The 16,972-nt window shown below is 39.3% G+C and overlaps 2 protein-coding genes across 2 annotated transcripts in view; both read left to right on the forward strand.

Annotated features, from left to right (window-relative positions):
* Positions 1 to 683: 683 nt before the first annotated feature.
* LOC117778327 (potassium voltage-gated channel subfamily H member 2-like) lies at positions 684 to 15,649 on the forward strand. Its single transcript, XM_034613828.1, has 5 exons — positions 684 to 778; positions 5,301 to 5,531; positions 11,350 to 11,514; positions 13,171 to 13,639; positions 15,451 to 15,649. Exons 1-5 carry the CDS (start codon positions 703 to 705, stop codon positions 15,647 to 15,649), a joined length of 1,140 nt encoding a protein of 379 aa, XP_034469719.1. The 5' UTR covers positions 684 to 702.
* Positions 15,650 to 16,607: 958 nt separating this feature from the next.
* The window catches only part of LOC117777909 (potassium voltage-gated channel subfamily H member 2-like), a 23,640-nt gene continuing 23,275 nt past the window's right edge, over positions 16,608 to 16,972 (forward strand). Inside the window, exon 1 of the mRNA XM_034613006.1 lies at positions 16,608 to 16,679. The gene's annotated coding sequence lies outside the window, so the exon portion shown is untranslated. The remainder of the gene's footprint in view (positions 16,680 to 16,972) is intronic.

The raw sequence follows: 16,972 nt of genomic DNA on the forward strand, positions 1-16,972 counted from the left end.
TGTTGGCTACAGAATCTGTTGCTATACTGGAGTAAAATAAATTTGTAACTCTATTACATTTCTCCTCTATTGACATCTTAATAACTTAACTTAAATAAAGTAATTATTAAAACACAGAATAAAAATAAAAATAAAATAATGGAAATAATAACAACATTAGAGATAAAAGACCAATAATAGCTTAACACCCAAAGTAAATTCAAGAATATGACTTCTGAAAAAAGTACTTGATCTTGTACTTGAAGTACTAACGCCTTTATTGTAGGGTGTAGAGAAGATCAGACAAAAGAGATGCACAAATGGAGTGTGCATAGAAAAAGAATTGTCCCTCCATATCTATTATGATGGAAATTGCAAGATAATTGCAGAAATACAAAATATTGATAATAATAAGATGTTGTTTTTCACGATGGTCTATATTATAAACAGTTTCCTGATTTCATGCCTTATTTGTTTACTGTGAACATTACCTGCAGTGGGCGGGTCTGTGCTGACAGGATGGAGGGAGCATGAGAGGAGAGAGAGAGAGACATGGTGGAGGAGAGGATGAGGACACACAAACCAAACAAGCCAAACTGAGGAACAACATTTTACACATCCGACTAAAGAAAATCGTGTCTGGAGAAAGAACAGCTCTAATTTCAATCAGCCAATCATATCGGGAGAAAGCTTCCGAACCGGGTCGGAACTCGAACCTGGACCATGCCGGTAAGACGAGGCCACGTGGCTCCGCAGAACACTTTCCTGGATACCATCATCCGCAAGTTCGAGGAACAGAGTGAGTAACCTCAAGTAGTTTGACATCACAATTACAATAGGAAAAAACAAGAAACACCTGTTCGAGTAAGAAAGACAACTTTTTTTTTAAAGTTAAGACCTACATAGCAAATGATATCCGGATTAGCCTTTTTGATTTCATTATAGCTTGTCAGAGAATCCAGAAAGAAAAAAACTTACAATAGAACAACTTTATTCTGCACCTCTCAGATACAAGTGCACTACACAGCCATAGAAATGCATTCAAAGTCTGAATTCAAAGCTAAAGCAGGGGAATGAAATTGTTAAAAATTTAAAGAATGAAAAAGTTGATTTAAATTATTTTCAGCTTAAACTTGGTGTGGATTGTGGGAACAATGAAACCTGACACAGATGACCTGAAAGGATGTGCATCATAACGAACAAGTCAATCAGAGATGTATTTACGCCCAAGAACATTTAGTGCTCTATGAACAGATAATAGGATTTTATAATCTATCCTTTGACACACAGGGAGCCAGTGTAGTGATTTAAGGACCAGTGTGGCGTGCTCCACTTGCTTGGTGTTAGTGATGTCAGGACTCTGCTGCTGCTGTCTGGTTTATGTTTTTGCTGAGACCTGTTAAGACATCATTCATATAGTATCTGAAAGTTGAGATTTTTTTCTGTATCCTGTTTAGAAAGAGAGGTCCTTGATATTAGTCAGATTTTCTGTTGTCCTTATGTGGCTTTTGAAATTTTGGTCCATAACTAAAACCAAGATTTTTGCTTCATTTGTAGTTTTTGGTGTTGGACACAGGGTGAGCAAAAACTTTTGGTCTTTCTTTTTTGGGGCCAATAAGAAGTCTCTGTTCAGTTGTAGAAAATATGATTTGGCCGCCCACATTGAGTCTGGTTCTGCTAGAGGTTTCATCCTCTTTTTTCTCTCCACAATAAAGAGTGTTTGCTTTTGTGGGAAGCATTGGGTTCTCTATTGTGTTGCATGGTCTTGACCTTATGTAAAGTGCCTTGTGAAAATTATGTCATTTTGTGATTTGGCATTATACAAATCAAATTGAATTCTAACAACTAATGAGATGAGGTAATGAGGTTATTTTCTACCAAGAAAGCAATAACTTTAACAATCATTCATAAGGTGTGTCTTATAGGCCTATATCTACTAGATGTTTAATCAAAAGGAGATGTAATGACTGCAGTCTTCAGGGCCTTGGACAAAAGACTTGACAGAAGAGAACTGATGCTCTGCATTAAAAAGTATCTTTGAAGAGGCTTAGGCGGCAGCACTTTATATGTCATGATGAAGCTGGAGTTTCAATTCTGTCAACACCATTTTGAGTTGACCATTGTGGCGTTCCATCCCATAGGTTGGCACAGAGTAGTCTGGATCCAGTGATATTGGATGAACCCCATCATGTTTTTTTTCAAGTGAATACAAAGCCCTTAACGTGTTGGGTGCCATTTTACAGGGCTCCAAACTAGCTTTTCTCATTTGTAGCGCTGGTGCTCCTTACCAAAAATGTTAAGAGGACCAGCAATACAACAACCATCAAAACGGCCCCCGCCATACTACCAGCCCCTCAGACTCTCCACATGTTCAATCTTCACTGAGCAGAGTGAATGCATGCAAGGCTGCTGGTCCCAGAATGGTGCACTGACATCAACCTTGCGCTCAATACCAAGAAAGCTTAAGAGCTCATTATGGATCACCCGAGGACCACAGGCGGCAAACACCCCTCCATTCACATAAATGGGACTGAGGTGGAGCATTTCTCCAGATTCAAATTCCTCTGTGCCACATCTCTGAGGATCCCTCTTGGTCCTTCAACACTTAAAAAGTCACAGGAGTGCCTTTACTTTCTGAAGGAGGTAAAGGAAGCTCCTCTGGCTCCTCAGATCCTGAGAACTTGTACCGTTGCACTTTTGAGACCATCTTGACTAACTGCATCACGGTGTGGAATGGCAAGTGCTCTGCAGCTAACAGGAAGGCCCTGCAATGGGTGGTGAAAACCCCCCAGCAAATCATCAACGTTGCGCTCCCAGCCATCGCAGACCTCCGCTGTACCCGGGGCCTGTGGCGGGCTCGCAGCATTAACAGGGACTCCTCACTCTTCAACCATGGAATGTTTACCCTCCTTCCATCAGAGAGGCGGCACAGGAGATTAAGGTCCTGCACCAGCAGGCTCAGGAACACTTTCTTCCACAACACCATCGCCATGCTGAACTCTATAACCCAGCACTAGCCCACTACTCCCACTCCCCTTCATATTTATGGTTCTTACACTGCTTCTTTGCACATATTTATTATGTCACACCTCAATACCTTCCTCAGGCCTCAGACCCCCTCACCTGTTTTGTACATGTTATCACTCATTGACCCCCCTACCTGTTGTGGAAAATCTGCTGATTAATGGTCAACTCATCAGTGAAGAAAGTGTTGAGGAGTCCTTTGTTGTCTTTTGCTGAAATATTTTTTGCAGCTTGGCCAAGGACAAAATCTGAATTCATCAATACAACACCTGTGCATGATATCCTCTCATATTCTGAAGCCTCATCTCCTGTGGTCACACTTTAAATCCCTACAGATCATTTAGTCTATTGGTCTGCTAGTTCCTAAAAAAGTAAATGTATTTTCTAGTTCTGGAAACAGTATTGCCTGCTTACACAGTCTCATATCTGTGGTGTCTAGGGAGTGAAGCCTTAGACCTTGGCCATGCTCTCACACTTCCCCAAACACGACAGACAGCTGCACTACGTCTCAAGGAGAGGAGACAGTGTCTCCGAGAATTCCACAACACTACCTGCTTTTGCACATGTTATTATTTATTCTACTCTTATGCCTTATCTGCTGCCTCATACAGAACAATTTATCTCATATATGATACTCTTCTCACTGCATCTGTATATACTCAATGTTCTCATATACTCTATGCAACATCTGTAACTAATTGACCTTGCTGCTCTTTTATTATCTGTGTTTTGTCATGCTTATATATAATATATGACACATACTTTCACCTGTAAATATTGCCTCATCTTAATCTACTATGTGTACAGTCTGGTTAGATGTTAAACTGCATTTCGTTGGATTTGTGCTATGTGCAATGACAATAAAGTTGAATCTAATCGAAAGTTTGGGAACACCACTGAAATCCACATGCAAAGCAACATGTTCATATTTTCTCCATCTTAACTGTATCACTGATAAATGTTTTAGTAATGAATAGATCATTTACAGAAATAAGATCCTGCTGTTTCATTCTAAAGGAAAAAGTCACTAAGTGAAGTGCAAAATACTTGAGTTAAATAGTGCTTGTTTGTAAAATAGAAACAAAATAATACATTTGTTATATGCTCAGTGCATTAGTGTTACGACACAACAACTACAACAAAACAAGTTAACAAGGGGCTCCATTTAAAGCCCATCCCCCTGATGGCCACTGTGACTACTTGGGCCTTGCTCTTTTACCCTGACTGAATCCCAGCTGCGCAGTGTCCTTAGTATTATACTCCATCCATTCATCCACTATCTACACTGCTTATCCTTTGAGGCTTGTATCAACTCCTCCAAGCTTTGGTCCCTCAAGACTGGTGCAGGGACCCTCAGACCCTCTGACAGCAGATTTATTCCTCCTCTGTGCTGAGAATCCTCTTTCACACACAGCAGAGGACACGAGGAGGACAAGTATAATGTACACAACATGTAAGAGGTTCACAAGGGCTGATTTGTACCTCGTTGTCTGAGAAGCATGGCTCCTCGGTTAGCATCATCTCCCAAAGGCCCCTCCATGTAGTTTTCTAATGCCAGACTGGTGTCACAGTAATTTCTGGAAGGATCAGAGGAGAAAATGACCCATTAATTAAGTCTGTTTCTTGGTCTGTATTTATATAGCACTTTATTAGTCTTGATGAGCACTCAATGCGCTTTACAGTACAGTTTTTGCCATTCACACAGACATTCATACAGTGCATCTATGTGCAGCCCTTTCCCCATCGCACATCACTCATAGAGTGTCAGCACAGCCATCAGAGGCTAGTTGGGCTTTAGTATCTTGCCTAAGGACAATTCGGCATGCAGAATGGGGAAGATAGGGATCAAACTGCCGACCTTCTTAGTGGACAACGCGCTGTACCCCCTTTGAATGCTGATTTAAAGAGTCAGTTACCCTGTTAACAGAACTGTGAAGCTCCTCAGCACCAAGGTCTATGAAGGGCTTTGTCAACTCTGTCATGACTGACTGTCAACAAAAACACTACATTCTTAACATGACACTCCATTCTTTACAATAACTCAGTCACATAACACATGACAGCTTTTCCTGTTGGAAAGAGTTTTTGTCTTTTTCAATATAAAATCACCTGCTGATGATTCCACATCTCAACTGTCCTCATCAGAAGTTTTAGTATTAGCACAGGTTTGTCTGAATCCTTGTTCCTTTAGGAAAATTGATCAATGGTTTGTTGTAATTGTCACGAAAGGGCCAATCGATAGCGAGAATACTTAACAGTCTTTGCTCACGTCTCTTCCCTTTCCTCTTCTCCTACAGATAGAAAGTTTATCATCGCCAATGCACAGGTGGAGAACTGTGCGATTATATTCTGTAATGACGCCTTCTGTGGGATGTGTGGTTATACCCGGGCGGAGGTGATGCAGAAGTCCTGCACCTGCAGCTTCCTGTATGGACCTCACACCAGGAGACCAGCGATGGCCCAGATGGCTAAAGCTCTGCTGGGAGCAGAGGAGAGGAAGGTGGAGATTTCACTCTACACTAAAGAAGGTATGATCCTTTCAACTCAGATTTTCAAGCACTAGGTCATCATTTGTGATGAGAGCTGCAAAATTTTACTCACCACGGTATTTAAGAGGAGTAGACCAGCATTCACGACAACATGAACCTTCACGACATGGCAACGACAACTGATTCTCCAGTTCTGGGTTCTGCGTACTGAGTCAAGCTTTTCTGAACTTTGAATAAACAGGTGAACAGTGCTTTCCTTTGTCTACATAACCTCCAGTTTATATTTGTGTCTATGTAAAATTAAAAAACAGTTCAGTATTTAATGTTTGGTTCATTAAAGTTTATGATACAGATATTTATACTTAACGTATTTGACTAGAAAACATTTAACACAGATATTGAGACGGACTTGACAACTAAGAGCATGAAGTGTTCTAAACAAATAGAAACAGGAGCCTACTACGTTTATGTTACACCCCTGTTGTGTTGTTCTGCTCTTTACACTGTACGTCCTGCCTACAGGTTAACTTGGAGATAAATCTTACACAATAGATCTTTTGTCTTTATGTGAGATTAATGTTTTTGTACATGGATCTTTACAAATCAATGTAACAAACTAAACTCAATGTAACAACACTACTATTACTAGTAGTAAATTCAAATAGAGACAAAGCTCATCATCTAATAGGTTTACTTATATGGCAGCAATGATGTGTATTGACTAAGGTCGTTTTCAGACATGAAAAAGTCTGGAGAATTGGATACAGACTTTACCCGCAGTTTGCTTTTCTCACATTTATAACGCAGCGGGAGGTTCTCTGCACAGACGCGTTCACAACAGCAACCTCTGTCCTCTGGAGAAAATACTGCGGAGGAGCTGCGGAGTTCAGTGCATGTCTGAAAGCAGCTTAACACTGTTGCAAGAGGCTTTGTGACTGTGATTGTGTGTGGACATGAAAGTAGAGAGTAATGACTTAGAGGAGGAAGGGATAAGAAAGGAATCCTGTTCTGATCAATGATTCAATGACACATAATTAGCCTCCGATGATGCAAAAGGGAAAACCCATGTACAGACAGAAGTTGTCTGCAGAGTGTTGTGGTGTAGTTTCTTAGTTCCCTCTGCGTCTCTGCTGCAGTAGAATATTGTCTATTAAAATTTAATCTGTCATTTTACCAGCTCCCTTGCGAGTATTTTTCAACAATTCCTGGTCTTATTGTTTTAGCCTGAGGATGAAGAGGTCAGAGGGTAAATTACTTTAATATACTGACGCTAGGGCAGAGCAGAAAGGTCTCTGGTTCAGGAGCAATTCAGGAAGCTGACACAGCACTTGTAGGTTTACTGAGTCAGGATTTCTGCTGACCATATTAGTTTCTTCAGCGCCTCTGACTCCATTGTATTCAATAATGTTTATGGTTACCAGAATGTAAATACAATGAGGTTGATTAGTATGGTAGTGTGCATCGAGGATTTTAGAGATGTGCCATAGTGAACCCAGCACTGGTTATTACAGACAAAACTGAAGGGAGTCTGAGAGATTAATAAGCTCCATCTGTGTTCACATTCATCTCATCTGGCAGAAGAAAAAGAAACAATTAAAAGGGACATATTTAATGTATATATCTCTCATTTATATGAGTACTATGTAGGTATGTTAAAATACTTCCTTCAAAACAAAGGTCCAGGTTTATTTTGTATTTTATTTAAAAACTGAGTTGTATTCATTTCTGGTCAATACATGTTTCTGGGATGGCCGGTTTTAGCAGCCACCACCTGACAGCTAGCTGGGGATTGTGATCAAGCTGCTCCTCATGGATGGGTAGCTCCAACTTTATTTGACCAGTGTGTCGAACCCTGAAATATACATATATCACTGACATGTTTCTTTGGTTGTGGTTTATTAGCATTAGCATATAACAAACTACATCTAATTATTTCTAACAGCTGTGTTAGCTTAGTGTTTAACACAAAACAAAAATATCAACTCAGAAATACAAAAACTCTCATTAGGTATGCTCACAGGTCGACATAAAGAGTTTGTTTCTTGGCCCAATCTTGTCTTAACGTGCAATATGAATTGTTGTGTTCCTTTTTGAACAATGCTTAATAAATTCAACTTCTAGGCATCGTCCATTTTCTATACCGTTAATCATTTTTAGGTGTTGGGGAGGTTGAAGCAAATCCCAGCTGTCTTTGGAAGAGAGGTGGAATATATACTTAGTCTGAACACTCTGCCAGCGTATCGTAGGGCTGAAATTCAGAGGAACAATATAACATCCGCACCAAGGGAAATTTTGAGTCTCTGTTCTTTTGACTGTGACATGCGTGGAACATGCAAACTCCACACAGAAGTCCAAAGGTTCAAAGTACAAACCTTGTTGCTGTGAGGGGACAGTGCTAACCACTGTCCTAATGCCACCCCCATCTCAAGGATAATAAAGTGAACACCATACCCCTTAACTCAACAAATATTTTAAATACATTTGTTGAGTTAATAAATTTGTTTTTTTCTAGAATTTGTCATCATGGGTTATTAAGAATATATTGATGCACACAAATGGCAGTTTTAGCCATTTAAAATATAATAAAGTGTGCTTAAACTGAAGTGGTCCTCATAAAACCAGTGAATTTTCTGATAGTATGTGTAACAAAATTTGAGCGAGTCCTGAGTGCTACCCTTGGAAAGGGAAGAGAGGAGAAGGACGAGAGGTATAATGTCAGGCATGAAGGGCATAGTGGAGGCTGAGTGAGAAACAGAATGCGCGTGTGTATGTGTGTGCGCGCGCATGTACGTTTGAACTGAATAATCTTTTGGCGCTTTCCATTAATCTTTAATCCGCAAGTTAATCATTTCTTTTGGCTGATATGGTACTTATTCTCTAATGAAAACTGTGATCCTATTTCTCTCATTGTCCCTAAAGACCAGCACTGACCTTCATTATGACCTCCACACACACACACACACACACACACACACACACACACACACACACACACACACACACACACACACACACACACACACACACACACCTTGCAAAGAAATGAGGTAACTCAAAGTTTTTAACTTAAGTTTTAAGTATCTCCAAAGATGAACATGAGTCTACTTTAATGTTTAAATTAGAAAAAAAGTAAAACTAATAACTTAATATTTTGAATTGTGTAGACATTGTGTCAACTAGTTGATAATGTGAAAAATTTAATTTGGGCAACAATTTCTACAAGTTGAATAAATTCAGTAAAGCTGTGAAACAATTTTATTTTGTGCCACCTTATTCATTTTTAGTGTATCCCTATAGTAGTATGACGTGAAATCATGCAAGGAGACAATTTGTGTGTCATACGAGCAGATTGTATACTAATCATAATGTCCTTTTAAATAGTTAAATTCTGAGTTACTTGTTGGGGAGTTTTTGACCATCCTCACACATACACATACTGTATATGCCACTATATATTATGTATATTACACATTATATCTGTACAGGAGAATAGTGCCTGTCTAATTCCACAGATACTCCCTTATATAGTTATAGATAAAGGACCAACCAACAGTACATTGTAGTGTCTACGCTTAGGGACTTTCATATGAGCCAGACAGAGAGGCACCAACTTCAACTCTTTTGCATATTTCACCAGTGGTAAGACGTAAGGACACAATGTGATTTAGTTATGCATACTTTAGGCTTAACTATCCAATAGGATGCGAACACCTACATGTAACATAGAGAGTGACAGCAATTCTAGCCATTCATGGATGTGCTGTTAGAATGGGTGACGCAGGGTGAGTGAGATATATGGGGATGCTGTGTGAGACATCTTCAGACTTGGGGGGGTGACAATTGCTCATGTTACTCTGTTAGCGTTTGTATATTGTTCCACCTTCTGGTCTCCTTGATGCATCAAGTCTACATTAAAATCTTCTGCATAAGACATCAGCTGCTGCCTGAGTTCTTGTTTTTCATTTTAAGAAAATGCACCCATGAGTGCTAAGCATGTGCTATTTAAACAACATGGGTGCTGGATGGGAAAATAACAACTGTGTTGGTTTGAAACTAACAAAGACACTTGATCTGTGTCAGGTGGAAGATGCAACACAAAGTCTAAATTATCTATCGGTAGAGTTTGGAAATCAAGTAATTTCCAACTGAAATCACATTAGTATTCAACAGGGTCTGTACTGCTCATGATTTAGCTTCAATATCAGGTCATAGGATTATCATGTTGGAAACATGCCTAGATATTTTGTAATTGTGTGTGTGTGTGTGTGTGTGTGTGTGTGTGTGTGTGTGTGTGTGTGTGTGTGTGTGTGTGTGTGTGTGTGTGTGTGTGTGTGTGTGTGTGTGTGTGTGTGTGTGTGCTCTGCAGCAGATGGTCTGTCACTGTTATGTCAGGTAGGATATAATATTAAGGTAGAATAAGTTACAATGCAGCCACATTAATCCATCCTGGTTGTCAACTTAGCCCCATCACCAGCCCCCTCTCCTGTCTCTGTCCTTCACACACAAATACTATACACTCACATACTCAAATGAATAACATAGCAAATCAAGTTAATTCTCTCAGCACAGTGCTATGATAAACAAAAGTCAATCAGAATAAAGAAATATGAGATTTAGTTTCACATACGCTCACTGGCTTGGTGTGGTGTCGTCACTGAATCAAAAGCTCTAGCTTCAAGTTGGAAGAATGAAGAAGTATTTGTTTCAATTCAATTTTATTTGAAGAAAACCTACATATAGTATCACAAAGCACTTTAAATAGTGAGTTCAAGACCTTCCGAGATCATATTCCTTTTAACAGAGAGAGACCTCTCATAGATCCAGACTCAGGGCGGGCATCTGTCTGCCTCTACTGTCAGGGTTCACTCATTACCACACTGTGTTTACGCGCTAAAAGATAAATCATTTACTTCTTTCTAAAACTGATTCAGAAAAACAATTTTACCAGTTGCCACAAGGCATTTTGTAGAGAATGATTCCAAAAAGTTTGACTTTTTTTTACAAAGATTTTCCTCAAGATTTACACTTTATTCTTGAAATGCTAAATGAAAAAAACTCCCTCACTCAATTTTTTTTCTCTTGTTGTCCTGTCCAAAGAGATAAAAAAGTTACTCTATGAATTGCAATGGTGAGGTTTGTGTTACCAATTTACATGCCAGTTTTCCGATCACCATTTGTGACATGTTTTAAAGTCTGAAAATATACTGGTAGAACACTGTAAAAAGAGAGCTGCAGTTTGAAGAAGGATGCTCCAATCCAAAATGAAGTTTGCAGTGATTTGTTTTTATCCCGCCTTATGCAAGGCTTCAAAACTTCAATCATCTTCAATCGTTTCAATCATGCTAACCCTTTTTTTTAGATTTCATTTGAATTTTTAAGATAATTATGTCTCATATGTGTCTGTTATGTGACCTTTGGGCCTTTGGGCCTTTGGACCCTTCACTGAGTGGATTTGTGAGGGAGGGTGAATACTGCTCTATCTCACAGGGCAGTGAACTGTAAAGATAAATTATTTACTGTTATTATTGTCTCTGAAACGTCTTAATATGTCTTAATAAAAAACGATTCGATTAGACTCGCTCTTCCCTGCTTACCTGTCATCTATCCCTCAGTCAAACCACTGTGTTGTCAACAGTATGAGGACTCTTCGCACAAATTTATGAATGAGATTGAATGTGAATTGGTTCATTGATTTGACTAAATAACAGGCATTAGAGAGAGTTGAGATAAAAAAAAATTTGTATTGCACTATCAGTAATTTTCACTCATGTGTCACCATCTAGTGGAAATGTTCAGAATTAGTTTAATTTACTTGTAAGTTTTGACTTCTCTCTTCTCTGTCTCCCTCTCCCTGCAGGAGTGTGTTTAAACTGTGAAATAGACGTGGTTCCATTGAAGAATGAAGACGGCCTTGTCATCATGTTCATCCTCAACTTTGAGCTTCCCACTGACCCCAGACCAGCCAACAGCTCCCCAGCCAGAGAGCTCAACAGAGTGCTGCACTTCCCCCGGCTGGCTGTGGGTATGTTTCATCCACACGCTCATCAGTGAATTCATACACACTGAGGAATCAACGATGACAGACACTGATCCTAAAACACCAACTTATCAATTATCACAGCAGAGTCTTAGGGATCTTATTGCACATGAATTTTATGATCGTTGCATGACGTGTAAAGACAGTAACTACATTCTAGGTATATGTTATCTCAATATTGTTTTACTTCTCCAATGAATAAATATTATTATATAATTAGCAATAGAGAACAATTATTGCTTGTTATAGGATCATCTTCAAATTTTCACCTTTGATTCATCGATTCCTCTTTTTCTTTGTTGAGAAGCTTAAGGAAGGTTGGGGGCATCAGCAGTGGAGATCGAAACTCTTATTAGAAGAGATTAGATCAGTTTTTAAAAAAACAAGTGTATTTCCTCCTGCTTTTCTGGAATCAGCTTTGAAAATCTCGTTGTGTGAAATTTCCAATATGTCATCCTTTCAGCATTTAGCATCTAAATGATCTCCCCCTCATTGTAATAACTCAGAATTCAACACGTCCTTCCTTTTACATCAGGTCTGCCACTGGCCTTGCTGACGATCTTCTCCTACTGACTCTGGCCTAAAAATAGTCTAAGTAGATATCACTGCAGTCGTTTAGAATATCCTGAAGGTTTTTTCAATTGGACACAAGACAGGACATCAATAAGGCTCAAATTGAGAGGACCTGCACATAAAATTCTATCATAACAACTTTATGCAGTGCAAGTTCTTAAAAAATATATAATTGCCACCCAGTGAGCAACAGTGTCTCAAAGATGTTAGGTTTATATTCGACCAACTTGGAACAGCCAATATGTTATGAATGAAATATCATTTTAACATGGTTACATTTTCAATGACATTAATTTACAGCCACCTTGAAACAGCTGCTAGAACAGTTACAATGAGTTTTTTTTAATTTTTCTAGTGCTTTTAATACTATTCTACCACCCTTTTAGCTAACACATTTACTAAAATATATTTTAACTCCAAAAGGAGCCCCACAGGGCATGGTTTTGTTTCCCTTTTTATTCCCACTTTATACTGCTGCCCATAGGCGTAGTCCGGTGTCCTGTCAAGTCCACTTCATCAAGGCAATGCCCTGGCCTAAAGGAGAGAGGTTGACTCTTTTGACAACTGGTGATGCAAATTGTTTTAATATTGAATGCTGGGGAGACCAAAGAGTTAATTATTGATTTACAATACAGTTCAGTGTTATAGGTATCTTGGTGTCCATTTAGACCGTAAATCAAACTGGAAGATGAACACTGAGGCTGTGTCTAGGCTCAGACAAGATTATTGTTCAATAAACTTTGATACTTTGACATTAGCATGAAACTACTCCTCCATGTCTTTTATCAGGTTATCTTGGCTCTTGTTCTTTCTTGTGATGCTGCTGGATGGGCAGCATCCCTGTTGAAGATAATTCAAAATCAATAAGAGAATCAGAAAAGCCAGATTACCCGACTCACTTGACATTACGAGGGTAAAGACATGAACTCTGCTACTGGTGTTACAGGCCTGTACTCTGTGCTGACCACCTGTCGAGGTGTTGTAGCTCATTTATAGCAACAAACTATTGTAGAATTATATTCTAAAAGTAACTGAACCATCACTTTCTTCCTGTTGGTCTTCAAACAGATTGGCGGCAGCGTCTGCACCTTCTCCTCCGCTCCCTCACCTCCGGTTCAGGAGTCCTTTCCCAGGACATGGAGCTGGGTTCTCCTCATGCTGACCTCCCTCCCTTCGGTCATGAGTCTGTGGCCCTGGACAAACTGCTGGCCCTTCCTGAGAGGCAGCAGCTGGAGGAGGCCGGAGCTAAACTACTGCTGTGGGATAAAGAAGACGCGGAGGATGATGAGGAGGAACAAACAGGAGGAGCAGGGAGAGGAGGAGAGAGGGATGGCTTGGAGGCACCCAGGCGAAGTAGTGAGGGGGACAGAAAGAGAAGAGAGGGAGGCTATGCTGATGTTCTTCTGGTGGACACAAGAACAGGAGGAGGAGGAGGAGGGAGGAGAGGGGGGGTGCTTCATACTTGTCTGCCCCCATCTCCAACCTCAGCCCCCCCATCACTGGCCCTGCCCCTCACCTCTTCTTATGCTGCACCAAGGTAATCTTTTCTTTTTTAGGCCTCCATGCCAGTGAGAGCCAGTGGCTGGAGGCATTATGTTTTCGGGTTGTCCGTCTGTCCCATTCCTTTTTTTTTGTCTTGTGAAAGTGATGTCCCTGGAACACCATCGGGAATCCTCTCACATTTAGCACAAACATTCACTTTGACTCAATATTTAAATAACTTGATTTTGGAAGCCTAAGGTCAAGGTCACGGTAGCCTCACAAAGTATGTTTATGTTTTCCTTCACGTTATAGCTTAAGATCAGCTTGAGGGAATGTCTTCCATTAACTTAGACTCCGAGATGAACTGATTATGTTTTGGTGAGCAAAGGTCAAAAGGTCAAGGTCACGTAGCCTTATATAAATCTGGAAAATAAAGAAATACTTACATGGAAACTGCACTGCTTGGTGGAGGCATACAACTGCAGTAAGGTAATTCTAGGCTGTTAAGTAAGAATAATTTGAGATTACTACTGAGATTGTAATAACTTTAAAATCATGGGATGGGTAAACTTTTATAAACAGTATATATCAATATATAATGGAGTTTATATGGCTGTGGCTCAGGGGGTAGAGCGAGTTGCCCACCAGCCAGAAGGTCTGCATTTGATCCCAGTCTCCCCCATTCTGCATGCCAAAGTGTCCTTGGGCAAGATACTGAACCCAAATTGCCCCTGATGGCTGTGCCCAGAGTGTGAGTCCTGTATGAAAGAGAAAGTGCTGCACATAGATGTATTCTATGAATGTGAGTTTAAATGGGTAAATGGCAAAACTGTACTGTAAAATGCCTTGAGTGGTCATCAAGACTAGAAAAGAGCCATATAAATACACCATTTATCATTTATAAAGACATGTTTATATATATTTGACATATTGTTACAGCTTTGTTGTTCATTGTATGTTAATACAACTGACTCTACACATGAACACAGGAAGTTACAGTTGTTGGCAAATATATGAAGAAACTGTTATATCTGCATACAGCTACATTATAGTGTGTTATAAACCACGTTAACCATATTATATTATGTATAATGACTCACACTAACTTTATCTGGCATTTGTTCACAGTGTTTATGTAATTACTTTAAAAAAGAAACATCTGCATACTGCTGCGGAAATGAGGTTAATGAAAGGGCTTGGTTGAATCCAACTGTAAATGTGCAGCAAAATCCAAAATGATTTTGGGGCCCATCATGCAAAATGTCTTTTTTCACATGTATTAATTTCATTCATTTATTGTTTGTTGTAAAAAATATGTAATTGTGGAATTAACAAAGAGGGGATAAGGACTATTATTTGCAACAATAGTTCATAATGAATTTATTGGGTTGTGAAAAGGGACCAACAGTTAAACGGAAGCATCCTGATGTATGGAGCCATAAATGTGCCACTGAATTACAGAAAAGACTATTTCATTGGTGGGTTACGGTCAGCTATACAGTCAATACATTTAAAGTTAAATAGGCTGTTTTTCGTGATATGGCAGTACTACACTTTATAATAAATAATGAGCATAATCTTGTACTAATGACAAACAAAAGATAATTTGTAACTTGTGACATATAGTGTTGATTCACCATTCTCCCCCTCACTTATTGTGTATTGTATATCGGCCTTTCTTCTATTTTACATATAGCTGTTGTTGGCTGGGTATGGATCATAGTATGGATCATGGGAGGCTATAATTGAAGTAAAAATGAAAGCGGGTCTAACTGTAACAGGTCACTAACAGACACTCATGTTTTGTACGTTGGACATCCTTTGAGGTCTGACAGCCATTTTACAGTTGTACATGTCTGTCTGTAGGAAAGCGCAGAGAAGGAGAGGCCAGGGTGAAGATGGCATCCACCCTCCGTCCAGTAGCTTTGAAGGCAGCTGTGGGAATTTAAAACATTCCTCCTCAGTGGACGATATCAAGATTGGGCAGAGTTACTGGGAGAAGAGGCTGCAGCTGAGGAACAGCTGTACAGGCGAGTATTCAACCCAGTATTTCAAATTAAGATAAATTAATAAAGTCAAAGTAAACTCATTTAAACGTCAACAAACATACACCATAATGGGTAGAACAAAATAAGCCATTTGATATAATAACAACTTTAAATCTACCATAAAAAGCACAAAACCTAATCTTTTAATGTTGTATGTTACATTTGCCCTTTTCATCAATATTACATCCTTAAAAAGGTATAATTACCATCAATGCTGTATGCAATGTTCTAAAACAAAAGAGTTTGATTTAAGAGATTAACAACTGTCTTATTAATGTAAATGCCCTCTTTAGAAAGGGAGATGTGTACGTGTCTCATGTTTACCTGCACTGTGTACATTAATTCAGGCAGTAGAGGGCACTAGCTCAAACATTTACAGTAATTCATGTGCACAGTGGTGGTTATAAGACAGAAAAGGTAAAGAAACGACAACTGTGAATAGACCACAGACTTTAAAATTCCAAAATGTACAGTTTTTGACTTCCTGCACTTTCTTAAAAATGTCCACACAGTTTTACATATGTTTCTGGTTGTTCTGTTCAGTTAGTACTGTCAATCTGGGATTCTCTGTTAGCCTAACATTACTGTGTTGTCTGGATGAGAAAAGAAGCATTAAAGCCCTTACAGCTTGTTCTGGACCAGTTTAAAACACTGACACATGCAGATAATGCGTGTGTGTGTGTGTGTGTGTGTGTGTGTGTGTGTGTGTGTGTGTGTGTGTGTTTGTGAATGCATATATTGTTTTATATTTGCAAGCAAATCAGTTGTGTTAATGAGATACAATAATTAAATTACTAATAATAATCAATATGCCATAATAAGACGTTTTACAGGGGAGGAAGGTGTGATTTATTGGAATGTGGCCAAAACCACCTGAACAGTTAAATAAGAGCCAGCCCAACTGGGTGGAAACTCTGCTCTCAAAGCTGGACTCGAAAAATCAATAATCCCTTCATCTCTCCTGTAGCTCGTATGGTAACCGGCAGAAAGACCAGTGGGCCAGTTGGAACATCAGACACTGATTTGCGTTGCCGAACCAGCAGCCAGGTAGCACACACAAACACACACACACACACACACACACACACACACACACACACACACACTTCCAATGCACATATATGTCCAAAATACAAATGTATCCCTGGAGCTTTAGAGGTTCTAGCTTATTAAACATTCCTGTAAAGAAGAAAATTGTACAATTTGCTGAACATATGGTGCAACAAGGTAAATATATGAATAAATATATGAATTACTTTCAATAATCTTACATTTTCTACCTACACTTAATCATTACACAGATTACATATGTGTTTGGCAGTTTTTAATTGTAGGTAACT

Source organism: Hippoglossus hippoglossus, chromosome 17 (genome assembly GCF_009819705.1).
Source record: "Hippoglossus hippoglossus isolate fHipHip1 chromosome 17, fHipHip1.pri, whole genome shotgun sequence".
In the NCBI taxonomy this organism is placed as follows: Eukaryota; Metazoa; Chordata; class Actinopteri; order Pleuronectiformes; family Pleuronectidae; genus Hippoglossus; species Hippoglossus hippoglossus.